The sequence below is a fragment of the Peromyscus eremicus genome, chromosome 4 (genome assembly GCF_949786415.1).
Source record: "Peromyscus eremicus chromosome 4, PerEre_H2_v1, whole genome shotgun sequence".
Taxonomy (NCBI): Eukaryota; Metazoa; Chordata; class Mammalia; order Rodentia; family Cricetidae; genus Peromyscus; species Peromyscus eremicus.
Window position 1 is genome coordinate 13,477,955 of NC_081419.1, and position 21,686 is coordinate 13,499,640.

General features: G+C 41.4%; 1 protein-coding gene across 1 annotated transcript; it reads right to left on the reverse strand.

Moving 5' to 3' along the window:
* Positions 1–522: 522 nt before the first annotated feature.
* On the reverse strand, positions 523–18,979 carry Tbpl2 (TATA-box binding protein like 2). The gene is made up of 7 exons (XM_059259077.1): positions 18,914–18,979; positions 16,666–17,129; positions 15,515–15,602; positions 13,271–13,362; positions 9,274–9,441; positions 5,065–5,159; positions 523–599 (listed from the first exon to the last, which is right to left on the reverse strand). The coding sequence occupies exons 1-7, from the start codon at positions 18,965–18,967 to the stop codon at positions 523–525; spliced, it is 1,038 nt and encodes a 345-aa protein (XP_059115060.1). The 5' UTR covers positions 18,968–18,979.
* Positions 18,980–21,686: the final 2,707 nt, after the last annotated feature.

The following is a 21,686-nucleotide window of genomic DNA, read 5'->3' on the forward strand; positions in this document are numbered from 1 at the left end:
GAAAAATAACAAAAAAAACTAAACATGATTTTCTATTGATAGCTATAGTATTACAGATAGTATCCAAATATGCAGTCACTTGAAATTTCTATGTATTACTGTCTTCAAAGAACACATTTTAATACATTACATATTAAAAAATAAAGCATGGGCTTAATGCCTCAGTGTAGCAAGGCCTGGAATGTTTCAAATTCTGAAATAAGTTTATATTTGTTCTTGTTTTTTTATAATTAAATAACATACAAGAGTCATTTTTGAGTATGAAATTTTCATTTCTTAATCATGATTATTCACATATAATCACCTTGTAATAAATCAAACTGCACTTTAGGCTACACAGCAGACCCAGTTTCTAAACCAAAGCAAAAATCAAACAAAAAACATAACTATATTAGCATAACAACAGGGACTGCTAGAAAGCAAGGAAGCTTCTACAGTGACATGTAGAAGAAACCCGCTCTTTCTCTGCTGTGCTTAAGCACATATCCAAATCACTACAATATGAGAAGCCCAATGATACATTCAGGTTTTCTTAAAACTTTCTAGAATAGGATACATGTTTTCAAATGCTTCGTAGATCTCAGAACGCTCTTTGGCACCTATAAAGAAATCCAAGTATATATAAAGTTTAATGTAACAACAATAACAACATCTTTAATCCTAAAATTTAATTTCACCATGTTCAATTACTGTTTCTTTTATTTTGGGAAGTGGTCTAGCTAAACAGCCCAGGGTGGCCTCAGAGTAGATCCATCTGTGTCTGCCTCCCCAGTACTGGGATTACAGGATGTGCAGTTTTGTGATGGTTTCTACATGATGCCTCTTCAGTAGTTCACAATAAGTGGCACTTCTTTCTAATAAAGAAAAGTACTGGAGGAAGGGCACTATAGCCACAGTCTCTCAACAATACGTGCCATAGGGCAGAGATTCCTTTAGTGTTTCTCCTCTCTGTGGATATTGTCTTCAGTCACACAGGGCTCAGTGGAAATATGGATAGAATGTTGTGCAAGTGTGCTACAACATTACATAAGAATGACATCCTCATCACTTGTGACCTTAGCTCCTAGCAAAAAATTACTTCCTTGGATCCACTCATTTTTTGGTTAGTGTCTTGTTTTCATAGTATCAGACAGGGTAGAATCATTCTAAGAGTTTCTAATTTTGACACATAGGAAGAAATTAGAGGGAAATTTATTCCTTTTTCATCCTTAAAGTCTTAGCTGTCAGCAATTGTTAACTACGATATTCCTGACATGGACTTACAGCGCTAAAAACAGATTAGACACTCTCCCTTGAGAAGTATCAGTCAGTTCCCACTTGTCTCTCACCAACAACCATCAATCATCTCTCTCTCCACCTTCTAAAGTTGATAGGGACAACCCAAAGAGTGTTATGGACTGGTTCTTATGTGAATTTAGGGCTTCAGCTAAATAGAAATTAGAATCTGACACATTTGTAGGCAGAAAGCAAAGAAAGGAGGTTAATGGAAGAAACAATAAAAACTGTTAGCACCAAGTGGTGATACATGCCTATAAGCTATCACTTGGGAGGCAGAAGCAGGAGGATTCATGCCCTCCTGAGCTACACAGCTGACTCTGTTTCAAAAACAAATTAACAGAAACAGCCTGTTAGTATGTGAGTAACTTGGAGTATCTGGAGTCAGAGATGCAAAGCTTGAAAGAAAGAAGCAAATCTGAGAGTATCTGGCTCAGCTCCAGGCCTAATGAGGGAAAGATCTAAAAAGAGGACCAACCAGAACTCAGAACAGGGATGAGCTGTAATACCTTTAGTCAAGAAAAAAACAGCTGACAGTCCAGATGTGGGAGTTCAGCAACCTCTGCGCTTCTAGAGGGAATGTAAACTGGGTTCAGCTCCCAAGTTGGGGCGTTCCTCAAAAGTTAGGGAATCACCACACAACCTAGCAATTTCACACAAGTAAACCCTTCACAAAACCAAAAGCAGGTATACAGTGCAGACTGGAATTGTAACAGTAGTTATAATAACAAAGAGAAATAGCCTCAGTGGCCATCAATGGATAAAAACTCAGTGTATCTATACAATAGAGTATTGCTTAGCCATAAACAGGACAAAATTTAGACATGCCTCAACACTTGAAAAAAAAATCTAGTCACATACCCCTCCCCCAAAAAGGGCAGGAATGGTTACATTTAGATGAAACATTCAAAATAGGTAAATCCATGAAAACAACAGACACAGGTGCCTGGGCTGCTGGAGAACATGGAAAACTGTTCAGTGATATGGGGATTTATTTGGAGCCATGGAATGTTTTAGAACTGGAGGTAATGGTATAGTCACATTGCATCGCAAAACACCAAATGTTCTAAATGCCCACTTTCCAGTGGTTAAGTTTGTTAGATAAATTCCATTTTTAAAAAACCTTAAAGAAGTAAGGAGGAAGTCCTTATAAGTCTAATTTACTTTTTGGCTGCTAATGGCAAAATTGTATTTATTCCTTGCTAAGGAGTTTGCAATTTGTAGGTCTCCATCCTGAAAGAAGGAAGAGTGAGGATGGAGGTTGAGTTACTAACAGAGAAGAGAAACTCTGCACCTTTGGGGTGCAAAAGCCCCCAAAGTCTCAGAGTTAGAATAGTAAAGTTTTCCTTTCCAAAGAGATCAGTTTTATGTAAACCAAACAGTGAGATAAAAGGATAAGGCTACTGACGAAGAACTTGCCTCTGCCTTGTGAACACCTCTATCTGGAACAGGCCTCTTGCCATCAGAAAATGGCATGTGACAAGTGATGCAGGCGTGCACAGCAAGGCAAACCGCAGGGCAAGACATTCTTTTTACAGTTCCTTGAGGAACAGGGCATCCAGGTCCAGCATTTGAGATAAGCACTGGTTTGCTTTTTCCATAAGGTTTTATATAAAATACTGTACCTAAGAACACTTCATTCAAACATGAATAACATACCACCTGGAGACCTCTGGGAAGCAGTACTCAGCCAGTATTTTACATTAGCAACATCTGATTTCTGACAATGATTTCAACAAATGATTTCTGACACAATAGAGTATACAGTTCCCTTATTTCATAAATGGGGGAAGCGAGGCCCAAGAAACTAAAGTTACCTAAATCATAAAGCAGAAATCAGGGAGGCATGCAGCCAGTGTTCCCTTCTTTACACCGGAAGCCATCAACCGAATGCCACCTGTGCTCATTCCCACGTGTTAAAACAAGATTTTGTCAAGTTAGTCCTAGATCTGGTGCTGGGTATCAGACCCAGGGCCTTGTACATTCTAGGCAAACCCTTTTCTCTCTGACTGTGTCCCAGACCTCATCCAACATTTCCTCACTAAAGTATGAACATCAAAGGAAAATTAATTAGTCTCATAATCCAATTAACAATAATAAAAGCCTCTACCTTATTGCAGCAACAGCACCAAAGGGGTGACCTCAGCATATTAAGTGGTTTACCATGACTTTTCTGTGTGCTTCAATGACTGCCCCTTTGGGATACACACCATTCCTAACCCTGACCATTGAGGCAGCAAGATGTGCCTGATATACCAGGAAAGGACCAGCTTTGAAATTCAGTAACTAGAGCCCAAATGGCAGCTGTACCACTAACGTTTCAATCATAAGCATCTCACCTGACCTCCAAATTTCAGGCTCCTTACCAGAAAGACAGCAACCCTTCTCCTAGAGTAGCGAGGGGGTTATTGCACTAACATTTGTGCAAAGTCCTTTGAAAATCATAACATTTCACAAAAATCTAGGCAATTTTATTGTCCTTGAAGAGCATATGGCAGGATTAGGGACACTGGGTGGTTGGTCTAAGTACATATGGTTTATCCTCTGGTTCAGTGAGATCCAGTGCAACATAACTCCACCACCTGTCTCCACAGGGCTGGTTTGCTGCCAGATGGGTATTTGCAAGCCAACATAGTACATGTACCTGGTAGGTAGCCAAAATTAAGGGTCCATCATTTGGACATCAGGTTTATGAATACATCTCCATATTTTAGCGAGACGATACACCAATCAGCAATACAATGACTTGAACTAGCCAAGTTGTGGAGCAGGGAGGAAGGAGGCTGTCTTGCTAGTTATGCTGGTTGGTGGCCTGGAACTATGTAGACCAGGCTGACATCTTTCTCAGAGATTTGCCTGCCTCTGCTACCCAAGCACCAGGACTAAAGGCAATACCCACCACACCCAGCCTTCCGTGCAATTTTTAAAATGCTGCTGGAAGTTTAGTCAAAAGATGTTCAGAGACATTATTGGAAGGACGACTTGATATAGGAGAATATATTGTACATGCCTTTAAAAGAATTTGGAAATTTATGCTCAGAACTTTGAAAACAGCAATAAACTTAACTTAAACAAAAGTTTGATTTCTGAGCACTTGCAATAATAATTCTCCACATACAAAAATAGCCAAATGCTTGTCCCATTTATAAGTAACAAACACAAAGGATCATAAAAGCATCTGACAATGGGGGGGGACAAGTTTTATTTAGTAACCTGTGAGAACAGGAGACAGGAAGTGTAGGGCCGCTGGTATAGCCGGTGTACTGACTATAGGTGTCAGTTGTGACCCAAGAATGACTTCAATATCTTTAAGTGATTGGGAGAAAATAAAAGAGTACTGTTATGTGGCATGTTTAATCCATAGTCACATAATTCACAGTCCAAAGCCTCTATATGATGCCAGTTCCAGCAGAAACTCTTGGGGCCACAAAGTCTAAATATTTAGTGTTTGGCCTTTACAGGGAATACATACCAATCCCTGCCTTGAGAACATTGTGCAGTGTTATTAAAAGCCTCCTTAAAGAGTTTGAAGAAGCAAGTTAGTTTCATGTGTGATAATGGTTGATATAAAGCAGAATAGCAAGATGAAAATACACACTAAGTAATGATATGTGAAAATGTATCATTTTGGGAATTGAGATCTATGAGTGATGTCATTTTCCCTTTTCTTTTCTTTCCCCCAATATAGCAAAAATTACCTTGTTGTGGAGGAAAAGCCATTCGGAGGAAAAGCAAAGCATACACGTAGCTGTACGTTGTATGAAGGTGAGATAGTAACCTTAAACTTACCTGTCAACACAACTTTTCCAGATGCAAAGATGAGCAATACCACTTGTGGTTTTACCATCTTATAAATAAGGCCAGGAAACAGTTCAGGTTCATAACTAAGACATGAAAGTGATAGATTGCACTATTAGTCACTACTTTTCCAGAACATTCAAGATCCCACACATTAAACTTCATATCATAGTTGTAAAAAGTGCCATTTTACTAAAAACCTCTTGGTTATCTTGGCAAGAGTAATATCTTAAGTGTAGACTTTTTTTCATGCTAGGATTGAACACTGAACCTCACACTATTTTAGGCAAGTGTTGTGACACTGGGCTACAACCTTTACTCTGAGTGTAGACACTTAAGACATTCAAAAACAGAATTTTTGGTCAAGCCTGGCCTGGTGGCATATGCCGGTAATCCCAGGATGTGGAAGGCCAAGGGAGGTTTGAGAGATTAAGTCTAGGCTACATAGTGAGACTGTCTCAAGAACAATTAAATTTTGTTTCTTAAACAGGGTATCCCCATGTGTTTCCAAAACTGGTCCAGAACTCGCTATGCACAGCCCAGGCTGCCAGAGTTTGTGGTCTTCCTGCCTCAGCCTCCTGAGTGCTAGGATTTCAATTTCAGGCAGATACCATCATGCCCAGCTTTTGTTTGTTGGTTTGTGTTTGCTTTTGGTTTGGGGTTTTATTTTTGTTCTTGTTTTTGAGACAGGGTTTCTCAGTGTAGCCCTGGCTGTCCTAGAACTCACTCTGTAGACCAGACTGGCCTCAGATGCACAGAGATCCTCCTGCCTCTGCCTCCCAAGTGCTGAGATTAAAGGCATGCGCCACTGCCACCCTGTGACCATGCTCAGTTTAAGAGCTAACTTTTGGTTGTTCTTCTCTTTTGTACCACTCTAGATTGTTAGAAATTGAGATTAACTTTCGGCATCAGATCTGATATTTGAAGATCTTGTTAAATGTTTTCTGCCTTTCACCACTCAACTAAAGCTTGCCAGTATCAGCATATAGAAACATTTTTCTGGATTTTCCAAGTTCCCAACAATAAGAACATTTTTTGTGCATTTATAAATTGCTAGACATTTTTAGCACATAGAACCTAAAAGAAGTTCAAGACCACAGCTACTTGTCTTTGGACAGCTGCTATACAAAGGAACCCAATTGCATTACACTAAGTATGTAAAGTTCACAATTTGTTCCTATAAGTAGTAATTCACTCAGACTTACTAGAAAACATATGCTGGATCTCCATGGAGCAAAGGATAGGGCTTAAGAATTGTGTCTCCATGTTCCATCCCAGAGAAGGGCACAGAGCCATAGAAATGGTTGAGCTGTCTCCCCTGAAGAAGTTGGGAGGGTAAAAGGAGGGTATGAAAATACCATTCAGAGTAATGGCTCATGGAGAACAATAGGAGGAAAACAAAACATCTGAAAAATGGCACATTAGGATCTACCCAAACTTCCATGTGTGGAGGACGAACCACAACAAGCACCTGCAGTTCTTCAACCAAGAAAACCATAGCAGCCCTTACTGGAAAGAGAAAGGTGATCACTTTGAGGAGGTGACACTCCTGCAGAGTATGGAGGTCACTTCCAAAACCATGTTTTTAAAGTAACAGGCACAATGAACTCCTGACTAGAGATGTGTTACTTATCCTGTGCATCAGTGTAAGTAAAAGAGGGCTGAAGCGCAGAGAAAGGGGGAAGGACAGACACCATCCAGTAGAGACTGAATAGCAAGCATCTGATGATTCCTTGGCCAGTTCGACCTTGAATCATCTTCCAGTATCACCTCTCCAGGAGCATTTCTCTGACTCCAAATCTACATAACACAAAGCACCCTACTCAGGGTCCCATTGCACACAGAGCAGTCTTAGCTCCATTGTGACTTCCACAGTTCAACACTAACACTGACAGTTTGTCTTTATTTTAGTCAGTGAACCCCATGTGGGCAAAGGACTAAAACTGCATAGGCGACCAGTAGAACCTTACCCTCTACTACACAATACTCACCTGGATTTTAGACCCTTAACAAGTATTTATTGCCAGCATATTTCTGAGTTTAAAACTGAAGTGGAAATGTTCATAGAAATCTATAAAGATGATTGTGACATAGATTGGTAGTGAAGGTAGCAAGTGAGAGACTGTAGTGGTGATGTAGCTCAGGGGTAGAGCACTTGCCTAAGAGACACGAGGGCCCTGGGTTCAACACCCTGGACATGGTGATGCATGCTTATAATCCTGGCACTCAGGAGGCTGACACAAGAGAATCGCTATAGTGTGAGAGCAGCCTGGATTACATAGCCAGACCTGATTTCAAAACTAAATATAAAACTAGGACACACCTGTATTAGATACTGAAATGCCCATTTCCAGACCCTAAATTAAAGGTGAATTTGAGATTTTAACGTAAGACACACTTGACCTGATCATGACTGATGGTGTGACATTTCCTAAAAGCTACAGGGGTTTAAAAAAAGTTAAAAGAAATCCCTTTCTCTGCTTAGAAAAGTATCCTTAAGGCTCCCAATGTAAAGAGTAGACACGCATGTGTGTGCATGCACATGCATACACATACACACTGCAGTTGAGATCTGTATCCTGTGGATGAAGGCCCAACAGAGTGCTTCTGTGGGAGGCCAGCACAAGACCAGAAAGAGACAGTCTCTGGAATACAAAGTACGCTTTCCAGCCAGACACAAAAAAATTAACTGAGCTCATAAACCCGACTAAGAACAAGAGACTGATGTGGGCCTCTTCTGGAAGATAAAAGCCAGGTAGCTGACTCTGATCTTGCTCTTCTGGTAGTTCTGTGTTTCAGAAAGTGAAAATGGTGACAAGTGACTTTTTACTGTCAACTGCAATCTCTCTGTATTGAGAAAGGAAGGGAGAGAAGGGAAGGGATTGTACACAACATGTGGAGCCCCAAGTGGCCTGAAAGGAGAGCAAGGAGTCTACCTCAGCCATGCTGAGTTGAGGTGGATCTCATTCGTGTGTTCTGAGAAGGGAGACTGGAGTCCTGTGGCTTGAGAAACCGGATGATAAAATGTCTGTGTTCACATATTTAAAAATGGAGTATGTACTATGTCTATAAATTACCCGCAGGTTGAAGAAAACACACCGGAGGTGATGTATATTACATGAGGAAGGGAGGAAGCTGTCCACGGAACTGACTTTTGAAAAACGAAAAACATGGCAGATATCATAGCCACTCAATAAGCAAATTGAGGGGAAAAATAGGAGGAGGAAGAAAGCATCACCCAAGGTAAATCTCAGAATAAGATGTATTCTGTAGCTTGGCAGTTAAGAAAAGTCCAGACATTTTAAACTTCTGCTGGGGTTGGATTGGAAAGGAAAGCCAACAAACCCCCTTCCACTGTTCCTTACCCACTTGACTGAACAGACTCACTGTTCACTCACAAAGGAAGTAAAAGGTTGAAATGAGACTGAACTGACCGAGAGAGTGTAAAAGCATCTGCCATTCCATATTAGGTCAGTTGCTCTGACCCAGGTGTGTATTCAGGGGTGGAGGGTATGGTGTTGACCCCTGAAGCCTGAGCTGCCCTCTCTGAGGGTCAAGCTGAAGCCAGGGAGCCAGTCTAGCTGAGGAGACTAGGTTTAAAGAAGCCAGGGAGGCTAGAATGCTGCCTTAGGATAGAAATACTATAAACACAGCACTGCTATGTCGGTTACAGCTACACAAAGACACCCCCTCCCAAATAAAGATGACCAGACAGGACCACACTCAGAGGCTATGCCACAGCCATCTTCCCTCCTCTCCAATTCTCTCTCCACCCCAGCTGTCAGCCTCACCTCTCCACTTCCCCCATTGCCATCTCCAGAGCCACTTGGGTCTATTTTACAAACCTAATCAATTATTGGTCCTGAATACAGAGCTTCAGCACCAATGCTGGGTATGAACTTTGCAGGATTGCAAGCCAAGTCTCTTCTGGTGGAGCTGCCCGATCAGAGATGTGGGCTGAAGTTGCCCAAGTGATCACTGTGCAACTTCACTGTGAGAACCACTATTTCAAGACCCTGGCCCATATCGTAACTTTGGAGGACCAAAGCACAGCATCTCAATCCATTCATCTACCCTGCCTTCTCCTCTAATTTTTTGGTAAGTTATCACTTTCTCTGACAGCTATCTTGTATAAACAGCCTGAATTTTATAACTGCTACAGCTTAGCAAGTGTGAGGTTAAGCTTGAAAGCCATCATACCTACTGAACTGGCGGTGGGTTAGCGCCAAAATTTCCAGCCTGACAGGAAACTTCACATCACAGCTTCCAACTATGTTCTGAATTTTAAAATTGAGGAATCGGACGGGGAAGCCAAGCTTCTGCACCACTCGAGCATACTTTCTCGCTGCCAGTCGAGACTCCTCTTCACTGGGGAGATGCAAACATGATTAAAGACACTTCCGTTGTTTTGTGAGGTAGAGTCTGGCTCTGTAGCCCGGGCTAGTGGGTAACTCACGCAATCTTCCTGCTTCAGTCTCCCAAATGCTGGGATTATAGGCATGTATTACCACACCTAGTTAGTTAATGGCATCTTATTCACTCTGTCTCTTTTACTTTTGTGTTGCATTTGTAGCCTATGCTTCTGACCATATCTCTACTACACATCCTGGGTTCATCTTTCAATGTACCTATGAGACCGTAGGCTGGGGTGTGGCTCAGTGATAGAGCACTTGCCTACCATGTGCAAGACTCTGGGTTTGGTCCCTGGAAGGACAAGAATAAAGTAAAAATAAGTGAAGTTCCATGAGAAGGGCCTCCCTCCCACGTTTTTGTCTGTAGTATCTTGTTAAATGTCTGGTACAATGGACAATTAGTTGTTGAACAGACCCAAACCTGTTACCTTGATTGGCCATCTCTCATCTGTAAGGAACTTCTACTTGTTTTAAATGTTATTTGAAAAATTAACTATTGCACTATTTCTCAAAGTATGTCCTCAGACCTAAAATCTTGTTAGAGGGGTCATGACCCAGGAGTGACCTCTGACACACAGACACTCTTGTCTAGGAACGAGCAAATTACTGTCTATGGTCTTCTAAGTGCTTCTGGTACTTGCTACAGTCTGAGAACAGCCCTGGTCTAAAGGTGTGTGAGCCATTTGCATAGGCACAAAAGTAAGTACAAAGACATGCACAAAAATAACCAACACAAGGAAGAAAGACATGTGCCAAGTGAGTGGCAGAGACTTAGGTCTTTATGAGACGAATTGTCAAAAACAAATTTAAATTCCTTAAAACTTGCCTAATTTTCCTCAACTTTCTCACCCAGCTGCTTCATACTTGGGGGGGGGGGTATCCAAACTCGCCACTACGATCAACCCCAAATCCATGTCAGGGAATGTAAAGTCCTAGCATTGGGGCCTGTAGTATTCATTTGACACTGTTCACTTGCCCAAACAACAGTGAGCAGCAGGGACTCCTGGTCAGGGGCCACTGTGAGTGAACTATGTGAACACAGCTCTCCTGGTGGGGTGTGTTCATCTCTGAGTTGTGAATCAGCAGTTCCTAAAAGAAAAGCCACCTAGACTCAGCTTGCCTGAACAAGGGAAATGTTGGGTTCTCTTCCCTAGATCCCTCAAGGTCCTCTTACTGGAATTGTGCTATGAGCATTAATTACTTCAATTATCCTTATTTCCCCCCCCCCCCCGCCCACTTCTAACTCCTGACATGGTTTAGCAAGACTGGGTCCCAAGTCAGCAATGGAATTAAGACGTTTAGTAAAGGAAGGCTTGCTTCACTGTAAATTTCAAATGCGGGTTCCTATTTTAACCACAGCTCAAAGTCTACATAAGTATTCACTGTGCAAACACTAGAAAATAGATTTAAAACCCTGAAGTTTCATCACAGGTGGCAAGAACTATTTAAATTTTGCCTTCTGCACGTATCCCTAAGCAAACATGTATCTTTTATCCTTATCATTACAGAAAATAGGTTTGGATAGAGTTTGGACAAAAATACTGCTCTCTTGTATAAACCAAATGCTCACAACCCATTATGCAAAACTCAAGAATCAAATAGATTCAGATAACCTGTGTCTCTATCTGAACTCACAATTGCCATCTGAATTTGGCTTCCAATTCTAGAAAGATGCAATGTATGTGATATGAGCACATTTTACAAACTTAGATAAATGAACTGACAATTTCGTCTGCTCCCCAACCAATCACATGTTGTGACACCACTCAATGTGCATATATAGCTAGAACAATTGCACTTTGTGACTTAAATCAAAACCCTCTTACTAGATATTTAATATGGATTCCCTATTTTAAACTGTGCTGAGAGAACATTCCTACGTCTATCTTGCACAGATGTCCTATGATTACTTAGGAATGGAGGTTTCTGGGACCAGAGATCCATAGACCAGTAGAATAGAAGGCCAAGAGGCCCATTTAGATACACACAAAGAACTCAATATGAAAAATCAAGAGCGGGGTTGGGGATTTAGCTCAGAGAGTGCTTGCCTAGCAAGTGCAAGGCCCAGAGTGCATTCTTCAATAAGTGTTACTTGGATACTGATTGGTGGTTTGAAAAAAAAATTATCTTAAACTGAAACAAAATTCTAAACCTGCTCTATCCGATTAATTTAAATATTTCCATTTCATAATGCCACATTAACTAGTGGCTACCACAGTAGGCAGCAGAGGTACAGGGCACTCCCTTCAGACAGAGCATGCTCTAGACCAGTGGTTCTCAACCTGTGGGTCATGACCCCTTTGGCAAAGTTCTATCTCCAAGAATATTTACATTATGATTCATAACAGTAGCAAAATTACAGTTATGAAGTAGCAATAAAAATAATTCTATGGTTGGGGGTCACCACAGCGTGAGGAACTGTATTAAAGGGTCACAGCATTAGGAAGGTTAAGAAGAACCACTACTCCAGACAAATCAAAAAGCCACTATCCTTTCTCTATTATTTCTTATATAATGTAAGACATGAAAAAGGCTAGAAAAATATTGGAGGTCAATATTTATATCATGTTCTACAGGTAGAATGCCTTTCCAAACAATATTCCAAATGATCAAACATAAAGGGAAAAACAAGAATCAACTAACTATATACCAACAATTTTAAGTTGTGTTTTAAAAATCTCCTTTAAAACATGATAAATAGTAATCTGGAAAAAAATACTTATGCATAAAATTGCAAAATACTTAAAATACAAAAGGCTGTCACCAAAAGACAATTATCTCTAGGATATTGGGCAAAAGATATAATATCCATTTGACATGCTTATGAAGAAGTGTTTAATCTCATTAATCATGAAAATATAAACAATGTCAATTTTTTCAATAAGTTGAGCAGATACAAATAAGCATATTGGCAGCCCAGGCTCATAGGAAGAAAGGAATGATTGGTGCCTCTGCAGCTGAGGACTGAGATAACCTCTCAAAGGGGACTTGCTGTCCATCTGACACAGGGAGGAAACCAGCTCTCTCCTACCAGCTTTATGCTGAAAGAGCAAACATCAGCTCAGGACTTCCTCTGTAGGAGATCCAGGAAGGAGAAATCTTTCCAGAGATGCCTCCTGAGTGAATGCTCCAGAAATACCCCATTTAGAAAGTTCTACCTTCTTATCTGCAATAAAAGAAATCCACAATAATGTCCCTAGGCTTATGATATCTTGTCATGACCGAGGAAAAATTACGTGTGTGTGTGTGTGTGTGTGTGTGTGTGTGTGTGTGTGTGTGTGTGTATGTACATGAACTTGCTTTTAACATATTTGTGTTATATATAATGTATATGTGTATTTAATATACACATAACATACATATATATGTTAAAAACAAGTTCCTATAATCAGCTAAGTTCCTTGAACCTTAACCAAACATTGGGGACTATATAGCTTAGTATTAAATGTAAAACTAAGAACTTTTTTGTTTGTTTTTCAAGACAGGGTTTCTTTGTGTAGCCTTGGAGCCTGTTCTAGATCTCGCTCTGTAGACCAGGCTGACCTTAAAATGACAAAGATCATCCTGACTCTGCCTCCTGAATGCTGGGATCAAAGGTGTGCGCCATCACCACCGCCACCACCACCACCACCACCACCAGGCCAAAACTAAGAGCTTCTAACCCCATATTAACTATTTGGCAGAGAAAAAGATGTTGCTCCTACTATGAGTTCTCACACAAATGCTATGCTTTTCTTACATAGTAAGTTGCCTGTGGGGTAGGAATGGAAACTTCATCCTCATACCTTTTGGCTCCTGTGCAGACCACTTTCCCAGAGCTAAAAATGAGGGCTGTTGTCCTTGGCTCTCGGATCCTCATTATGACTGCAGCAAACCTCTGCACACCAAAGCCAATAGGAGAATTAGTCTCTGCTGGGAGTTAACAGTAGCCCAGTTAAAAAGTTGGGCTGTCTATGAAAATCTTGGGGAAACTGAAATGGACAAGGAAAGCCAAACAATGTCTGAGTCTATTCTCCCCATTTTAACAAAAATTATAAAATGTTATTTTACAGCTGTTTTTAAAGTAACAGCTAAAATTAGAGTACCTGTTATATTTAAGATCTAATGCTAAGGACTTTTAGATTTTCTCCCATCTACACATATAACAAGACTAACAAGTCCATTGTTGCCCTCATTTAATATACAATAAATTAAGTATTTAACCTCCAACATTATCAGAAGTTGGTAAAGAAATGATATAAAACCACTAGTTGGATTTACATTGACTTACTTCCTTTTTCTCTTACAGAATCCTTTAAAAAAAATAAGAGTAAGAAGGCAGATGATGAGCTGAGGATATGGCTCTGTTGGCAGAGTGCTTGCCCAGCACACATGAAGCCCTGGGTTTGATTCCCAGCATGGAATAATTCAAGTTTGGTGGTGCACCTAGAATTCCAGCCCTCTGAAGGTGGAGACCAGGACCAGGGGAGGAGTTCAAGGTCATCCGTGCCTGCATTTAAAGTTTGAGGCCAGTTTGGAATACATGAGCTCTCATCTCAAAACAAAAAAAATATGAGCCTGATGTTGCACATGCCTATAATCCCAGCACTTGGGAGACTGAGGGAGGAAGATTCTAAGTTTAAGAATCTTAAACTTAGCCTAAGCTACATAGCTAAATCCTATTTCAAGACAGAAACCCACCACATCAAAGAAAAGTGTGTTATTATGTATGCTATTGCCAAGAGTCTAGAATATACCAAGGCAACTAAAATCAGAACACAGTATGCATCATGACAAACATGCTAAAGTCGAAGAGAAAACCTGTTTCCTTCTCAATGTGTGGTCCTGGGCCTGCTCACTGATAAACCCCTTCAAGGACACTTAGGCCCCTGAGACCAGTCAGCCTACCAATATTGGCATGGCACTAAATGACCTGGTCCTCTTATTGGTCCTACACACTTTCTTTTCCAACTTTCTTTTACCCATCAAGCCAGGAATGAAATTGAAGTGGGTCCTGTGCAAGACAACCTCTTGCGGGGGCCAGCTACTCCAAAAGATCATGGATCACTTCAAGTTCAGACAACCAATTGCAATTTGAACTGGAAACACCAAAAATCCCTGAATCACCACCAGAGAGTGGATAAGTCCTCATTAATGCTTCTTGTGTGCTTACTAAAATGTATCACTTTCCCTGGTATTCCTTAAAGTAAGAGAGAGAACTATGCATACCCTTGTTATATGATCCAGGCAAACAGACTTGTATCCTGCCCCAGCTTTTCAAGCACTGGGATTATGGGTGTACACCACCTATTTTGTTTTCTTTTGGTTTTTGTTTGGTTTGGTTTTTCTTTTTTGTTGTTGTTGTTGCTGTTGTTGTTGTTGTTTGAGATAGGATCTCACTATGTCACCCTGGCTGGCTATATAGAAATGTAGACCAGGCTGGCCTTGAACTCACAGAGATCTACCTGCCTCTACCTCCCAAGTGCTGGAATTAAAGGCGTGTGCAACCACCACCTGGCTCAATTTAACTTTTTTGAGTAAAAGAAACCAAAAATGGGTAAACATAGAAGTGTCAGTCAGCTGTGTGGGCCAGCATTTAGAAAAATAGTATTTCCAACCAGACATGGTTATACAGACCTATAATCTCAGCAATCCAGGCCAGATTCCAAGTTCAAGTCTAGCCTGGGCTATATAGCAAGACATTGCCAAAAAGATTAAAAAAATCCACAGATGTGATACAGATGTGATGGCAATCTGAGAAAGCTGGTGTTCACTGGACTGAAAACAGACATCCTGGAAAATCTTTCTGAATGACAAGGAAAGATCTAGTTTTAGGACTGTTCAATTATTGCTTTATTCAGCACTGAGAATGAATGTTCTTCAAACTTCAAAATTTTTTAAAATGAGATAGTTAACCTTCTGAGTTAACTAAAACTTTTACTAAGAATTTATTTTTAGAAAATAAAAAAAAATGAGCCAATGTCATAATCATACAAGGAACAAAATCTAAGAAAAATATAACGGTTGAAAGGGACACGAAGGACTCTTACCTTAGGGTTATATTCTGTGTTTTTGGCATTCAGAGCTATTTTCCTCAGATCCAATTTACAAGCCAGATTTGCAGTGGAAACCACATTCCTGAACAAACAAGCCAACCCAGAAGATCATAACGGTATAGTTTCAACACCAACCTCACTTACTTCATAAACTTCATAGACTCTGCCTTAGCAACTCACTTGGGGGAGAATTCTCAGCACGAAATGCAAAGTAATGTGGTCCTTAGTGAAGTGTAAACCCCATTTTCTTACATTTTCTTACATTTCATAACTAAAATTAAGCTTTAAAACTTAACTGTATGTTATTGGGGTTTTTTTTTTTTTCTTTTTAGGGGCCAGCCACCCAGCTCCCAAAAAAAGTCACACACAGAGACTTATTCTTACTTATGAATGCCTGGCCTTAGCTTGCTTAGTTTCTAGTCAGCTTTCCTTAATTTATCCCATCTACCTTTTGCCTCTGGGCTTTTCATGTTCTCTTACTTCTGTAAATCTTACTCTTACTCCGTGGCTTGCTGTGTGTCTGGGTGGCTGGCCCCTGAAGTCCTTCTCCTTGTCTAGCTGCTCCTAGATCTTAGCTTCCTCTTCCCAGAGTTCTCCTTCTATTTATTCTCTCTGCCAGCCAGCCCCGCCTATCCTTTCTCCTGCCTTGCTATTGGCCAGTTCTTTATTAGACCATCAGGTGTTTTAGACAAGCACAGTAACACAGCTTCACGGGGTTAAACAAATGCAACATAAACAAAAATAACACACCTTAAAATAATAGTCTACTACAATTGTATAATAAAAAAATACTATCCCAGAACCGAAACTACAAATCCAAAAGAGTTTGCAAATCAAACTCAATTTTGTATCCTTTATGTTTATCCAGCCCTAACAACCATTGTTAACAACTTCAGTGCTCTGCTATAAACAATACAATCTTTTGAGAATGTGTCTGTTAATCTTGACCTCCTCTTAGGGGACTAAGAACTGGTTTTTCCTTTCATAAGTAACCAGACTGCCATTAGTTATGACCCATTAAGAACTGAAAAATAAGGCAATCAAATTCTCCTCCTTATCCCATTATCCTGAAATTAGTTCTCATATTCTGAAATATAAACTATACACCTAGAAGCATCCCTCACTTTAAAAACAAGTACACTTACTGTAATTGAGGCACAATTCCAGAGCCTTCTGGAACAGGGATCATTGGTGTCATGGACACTATGGATGCCACAGGTAAGGCGTTGGAGTTTAGTTTTTCGGGAGAGGGCTGGTTGGAGTCAGCACCATCAGGGCACAGATGGGAATGGGAATTTGGTGAACTGGGGCTATTCAAGCTCAGCCCACTCTCCTCCCAACCAGACAACAGAAACTGATTTTGCTGATCTTGAGTTTCACAACTTTGCTCACTTTCTTGCTTGTTTCCAATGACAGTCTGGTCTTTGTTTTCTTGGGGAAACTCATCTGGTAAGAAGCTTAAATCCACAGATGAAAAGTCACTGGATGTTTCTTTGACTCTGCCAAGATGTGAATTAAATACAGTCTCTGGATTGGATGGATGAAGTGGGTGTATATCTAAAGGTGCCCCTGGGCTGAACAGTTGAGACACAGCTGGAGGAAAGTCATCCTAAGCGGTTTGAAAAGCAAAATAAAATCAACCAATGGGTTATACCAACGGAACTACACTATGGCAGGAAGTCAATGGCTTCCGCCTGAAAGGCGGTTCGAGATTGCTTATACTTGTACCCTGCTTCCTACAAAGTACCACCAAGATTCTACTACAGAGTTCCAGCATGCTTAAGCATACATCTTAAAGCTGGAAAGATGGCCCATAAGAGTATTGACTGCTCTTCTAGAGGACCCAGAGTCATGGCACCCACATGGCTGCACTCAACCATCTGTAACTTCAGATCAAGGAATCTGATACCCTCTTACGGACTTATCCGTTGGGCACCAGTCATGTATACATACATGTAGACAAAACACTCACACACAGACAATAGAAACAAATAAATCTTTTCTAACTATATCTTAAAATATAGAAAAGGCATTTATCATGCAATGTTTTTCCTACTTCAGTTATAGCCTGCTAAATTGTCCCTAACTCCAGCAGTGAGAAGTATAATTGAACTCAAGATACCTATAAAATTTAAGAGAGCATCTGCACTCTACTAGTTAATTATAAGCATCACTTGACTTAAATGCTCTTTTAGTCTTAAATTCACATCTTAAGGGTTTTTCTTTTTTACTATTTCCATCATTATGTATATGTGTGAAGGGAATATATGTCCTTGAGTGCAGGTGCCTAAGGAACCTAGAAGAAGGCATCAAATCTCCCTGGAGCTGAAGTTACGGAAAGTCATGAGCCACAGACATAGGTGCTGGGAACTGAACTCAGGCTGTCTGCAAGATTGGTACTTGCTCCTGACTACTTAGCCACATCTCTGTGGCCCCATGAAATCACGTTTTAGAGTAAGCTTGTGAATATTCGAACACAGTCTTAATTGACTGATCAGCACTCAGTAAAGACTCAGCATTGCTTTTTTTAATCAAAGGAGAGATTTAAAAATTAAGTGAATTTAGAACAGATAGATAAGTTACTGAGATTTAAATAGTAAGAATATTTTAAGTTGACATTTGCTTTGTTTTGGAGATAGGGTCTCATTGTAACCTAGGCTGGCCTCAGCCTCTATAGTGCTGGCTCATACCTTTAATCCCAGAACTCAGGAAGCAGAGGCAGGTGAACCTCTGTGAATCTGAAGATCTACACAGTGAGTTCTAGGACAGCCCAGGCTACATAAAGAAACCTTTTGCCAAAAAAAAAAAAAAAAGTAGGGAAGAAGGGAGGGAGAGAGAGAGAGACAGAGGGGGAGGGAGAGAGAGAGAGAGAGAGAGAGAGAGAGAGAGAGAGAGAGAGAGAGAGAGGGAGGGAGGGAGGGAGGGAGGGAGGGAGGAAGGAAGGAAGGAAGGAAGGAAGGAAGGAAGGAAGGAAGGAAGGAAGGAAGGGTTGCCTAAAAAAAAATCTAATGAACCAAGTGTGGTCATAGGTGGTGGACTGAACCTGTAGTTCCAGCTACCGTGGAAGCTGAGGCAGGAGCATAGCTCTGGCCTATTTGTTCGCTATCAGTTTGAGAAGTCAGAGATCCTGATCCTGGCCTGATCCTAGCAAAGCAGAAGCGCTGGAACCCAAGGTGACTGCAGGCAGGATATCCCTTCACCACCTGGACCAGGTCATCTAACTTCATAGCTAGGGTGTCTGATTGGCAACCCTGGTTACCTCGCCGAACTTACAAGTTCAGCTGAAAGGCCCGGATAATCGAGTCTGCCTCTTAGGGAAGATTTAGCATTTCAAAGAGGTTCCCCAAAGCCAACACCATCCCTGGTTCTCAGCGATGGGGCTGTCAGGCTCACCTGGACTGTATACGGGTCCAGAAAGAGGTCCAGGTACATGTCCTCCTCCTCCATGAGGGGAGAGCCCACCACGTAGAACCGGAGACAAGCAAAGGGATCAACGTCCAAGCAAGTCAAAGGAGCTTTGGTGGAACCAGCTCAGCATTGGGCACAGGTACCCTTTATCAGCTTCAGGCTCTTCGCAGCGGGGGCCAGCTTGGTCTACCCCTTCAACAGATGGCGTGAATGAGCTGAGGAACCAGGTGAGACACAGAGAAGGAGCTGATGAGCCAGGCCAGGCGCAGCTGGTGGCACCCAGAGGCAGTGGAGAGCTGCTGAGTTGGCTGGAGGAGAAGGGCCAGGCTAGGGCCACTGCCACCACTGGGCCTGTATGTGTTGCCCTGCCTCCAGAAGAGCAGCATAAAGTTAGTGAAGTGCACAGGGAGAAAAGAACGCTTTTTTCTCTTGCGCTTTTTCTTGTTTCCTTTTCTTCCTTTCTCTTTTCCTTCTCCCCCTCCCCCCCTCCCCCGGCCCCTCTTCTCATGCTGCTCAGGCTAGCCACAAACTGTCCTCCAGCTCCTGAGTGCTGGGACTACGGGGCACACCACCACCCCCAGGTTTTCTCAGGTATGGTACTTTTACTGTGTATTTGTCTCCGTTGGTGTGTGCATGGATATGTGCACACTACAGTGCTCATGTGACGATCTGATGACAATTTTCAGGGGTAGGTTCTCTCCTTCCAGCATGTCGAAGGAACTGGGGCCTCCAACTCCGAGTGTCAAGCTTGGTGGCAGGCACCTTTACCCACTGGGCCCTCTCCCCCACCCAGATGCGATATTTTTTTTTATTGTTTTTCACCTTCACATCCCAGGCAGAGTTTCACCAATTACAGAGAATTTACCTACAGCTGTGTTGCTCTGCAGTTAGGGTCCAGACAACTCCAGAAAATGATGCAAAACTCAATATCCAGAGAAGATTTTCTTGAAATCTTTAATTCGACTGTCTTGGCTTAACTGTGCTGAATAGTTCTAGAAACAGACACTTTGATGTTAGTTCTGCTGGGAACAGAACTCCCAACCTCTGAAAGAGCAGCAAGCACTTTTAACAGCTGGGCCATCTCTCCAGCCTCTAAAACAGATTTATAGTTATGTCACATAATATATGGCAGGCAGAATGCTGAGGTGGTTCCACAAATCCCTGTCCTAGTGAACCAAATGTTTGCATACCTCCCAGTTATCCAAAAGCAAATCTAGGTTCTCTTGGGTTTTGCCAATATAGTTAAAATTCCAAGTCTGTCATTTGGAAAGAGAGGATCCTGGCTAAGGCTGGCCTTACTTGCTGAGCTGCCAAGAAGGAATTGGCTGCTCTTTGGGAGGGATTTCAGAGCATGAGGTGACCTTGCCATGAGGAAGATTCTTCACTGCTGCCTTTGAAGATGGATGGAGCCATGGTACAAAAAATGTGGGTAACTTCTAGGCCTGAGCGTGGGCCACATTTGATAGCTAACAAGCAAATGAACACCTCAGCTCTACAGTTATAAGGAATTAAATTTGTCCATCAAAAAGGAAGGATCTTTGAAATGGCTTCTTCCTAAAGCTAGACCAATCTCTAATCTCTGTGTGTTGTTGTTGTCTAGCCCATATAAACCGCACAGAATACTGGGTTTCATTATGACATTTTTATACAAGCGTGTTCTATTCTTCAATTACACAGTACCCCCATTGTTCTCATGTACCCCAAGCTGCTTTCCTTCACCTTGGTAGCTCATTCTACTTCCATATCATCTCTGTGTTTTCTAGGCTCCACATATGACAGAAAACATGTCACACTCATTTTTTGTGTCTGGCTTTGTTGTATGCCTGTCTTCTTTGATTGAACACAACCATTTCTAATTTGGCAATTCTTCTCAAGTCCTCTATGCTGCAGGAGGGACTCTTCAATAATATATCCGTCTCGAAGTTGCTCAGAGGACTTCCTGGAGATGTAGCTGATTTTGAGTCATTTATATTTCTATAATTAATCCCAATAAATGTTTGTGTCACTAATTTGGACATTTCTCCATGAGGAAATGCTAATGGGCCCAGGTTCATGCTGGTCACACGCAGCTCTTTGGGCTACCAGCACCCTCCCTGTTTGCAACTAGCCTATTACTCTCTTAACCTGGTTATCTCTAGTTTGGTATATAAGATGATTTTGTTCTTCTTTGTAGCCAAATAATGACCTACTGTGTTCCTGTGCACGCATGTGCACATACACACACACACACACACACACACACAAAAAAAAAAAAAAAATCCTTTTCTTATTTATTCATCATTGATTGGTACCCAGGCTGATGTTATAACTTGGTTGCTGTGGATACTGCATAGATACGCAGGTATCTCTCTCCTGTGGTGCCTCTGTTCCTTCAGGGATGAACACAGGAATGCAAAACTGGATGATATGTAAATTCAGTTTTTAGTTTTTTGAAGACTCTCCATGTTGCTTTCCAGAGCAGATGGATAAATTTACATTCTCAGCCAATGGTCTATAATCACCCCTGCCATTGAGTCCTTACTAGTATTTGTTGTTTGTTTTTCTAACTATAGCCATTCTGACTAGAGTGAGGTAAAAATCTCAAGATAGTTGGGGTTTTGTTTGTTTGTCTGTCTGTCTCTTTATTTGCTTGAGATGGGGCCAGACTAAGAACCTCTGCCTGGCTTTGAACTCACAGCAATCCACCTGCCTCTACTGGGCTTAATGGCGTGTGACAACATACCCAACTCAATGTAATTTAGATTTGTGCTTCCCTTAT

Bases quoted from the DNA above. Each gene is read 5' to 3' on its own strand.
- Tbpl2 (XM_059259077.1), bottom strand. From the start codon at position 18,967: ATGGAGGAGGAGGACATGTACCTGGACCTCTTTCTGGACCCGTATACA. The intron at 17,130-18,913 runs GTGAGCCTGACA...CAAACCGCTTAG, and splicing joins TGGACCCGTATACAGTCCAG to GATGACTTTCCTCCAGCTGT. The intron at 9,442-13,270 runs GTATGAGGATGA...GCATCTCCCCAG, and splicing joins GTCTGCACAGGAGCCAAAAG to TGAAGAGGAGTCTCGACTGG.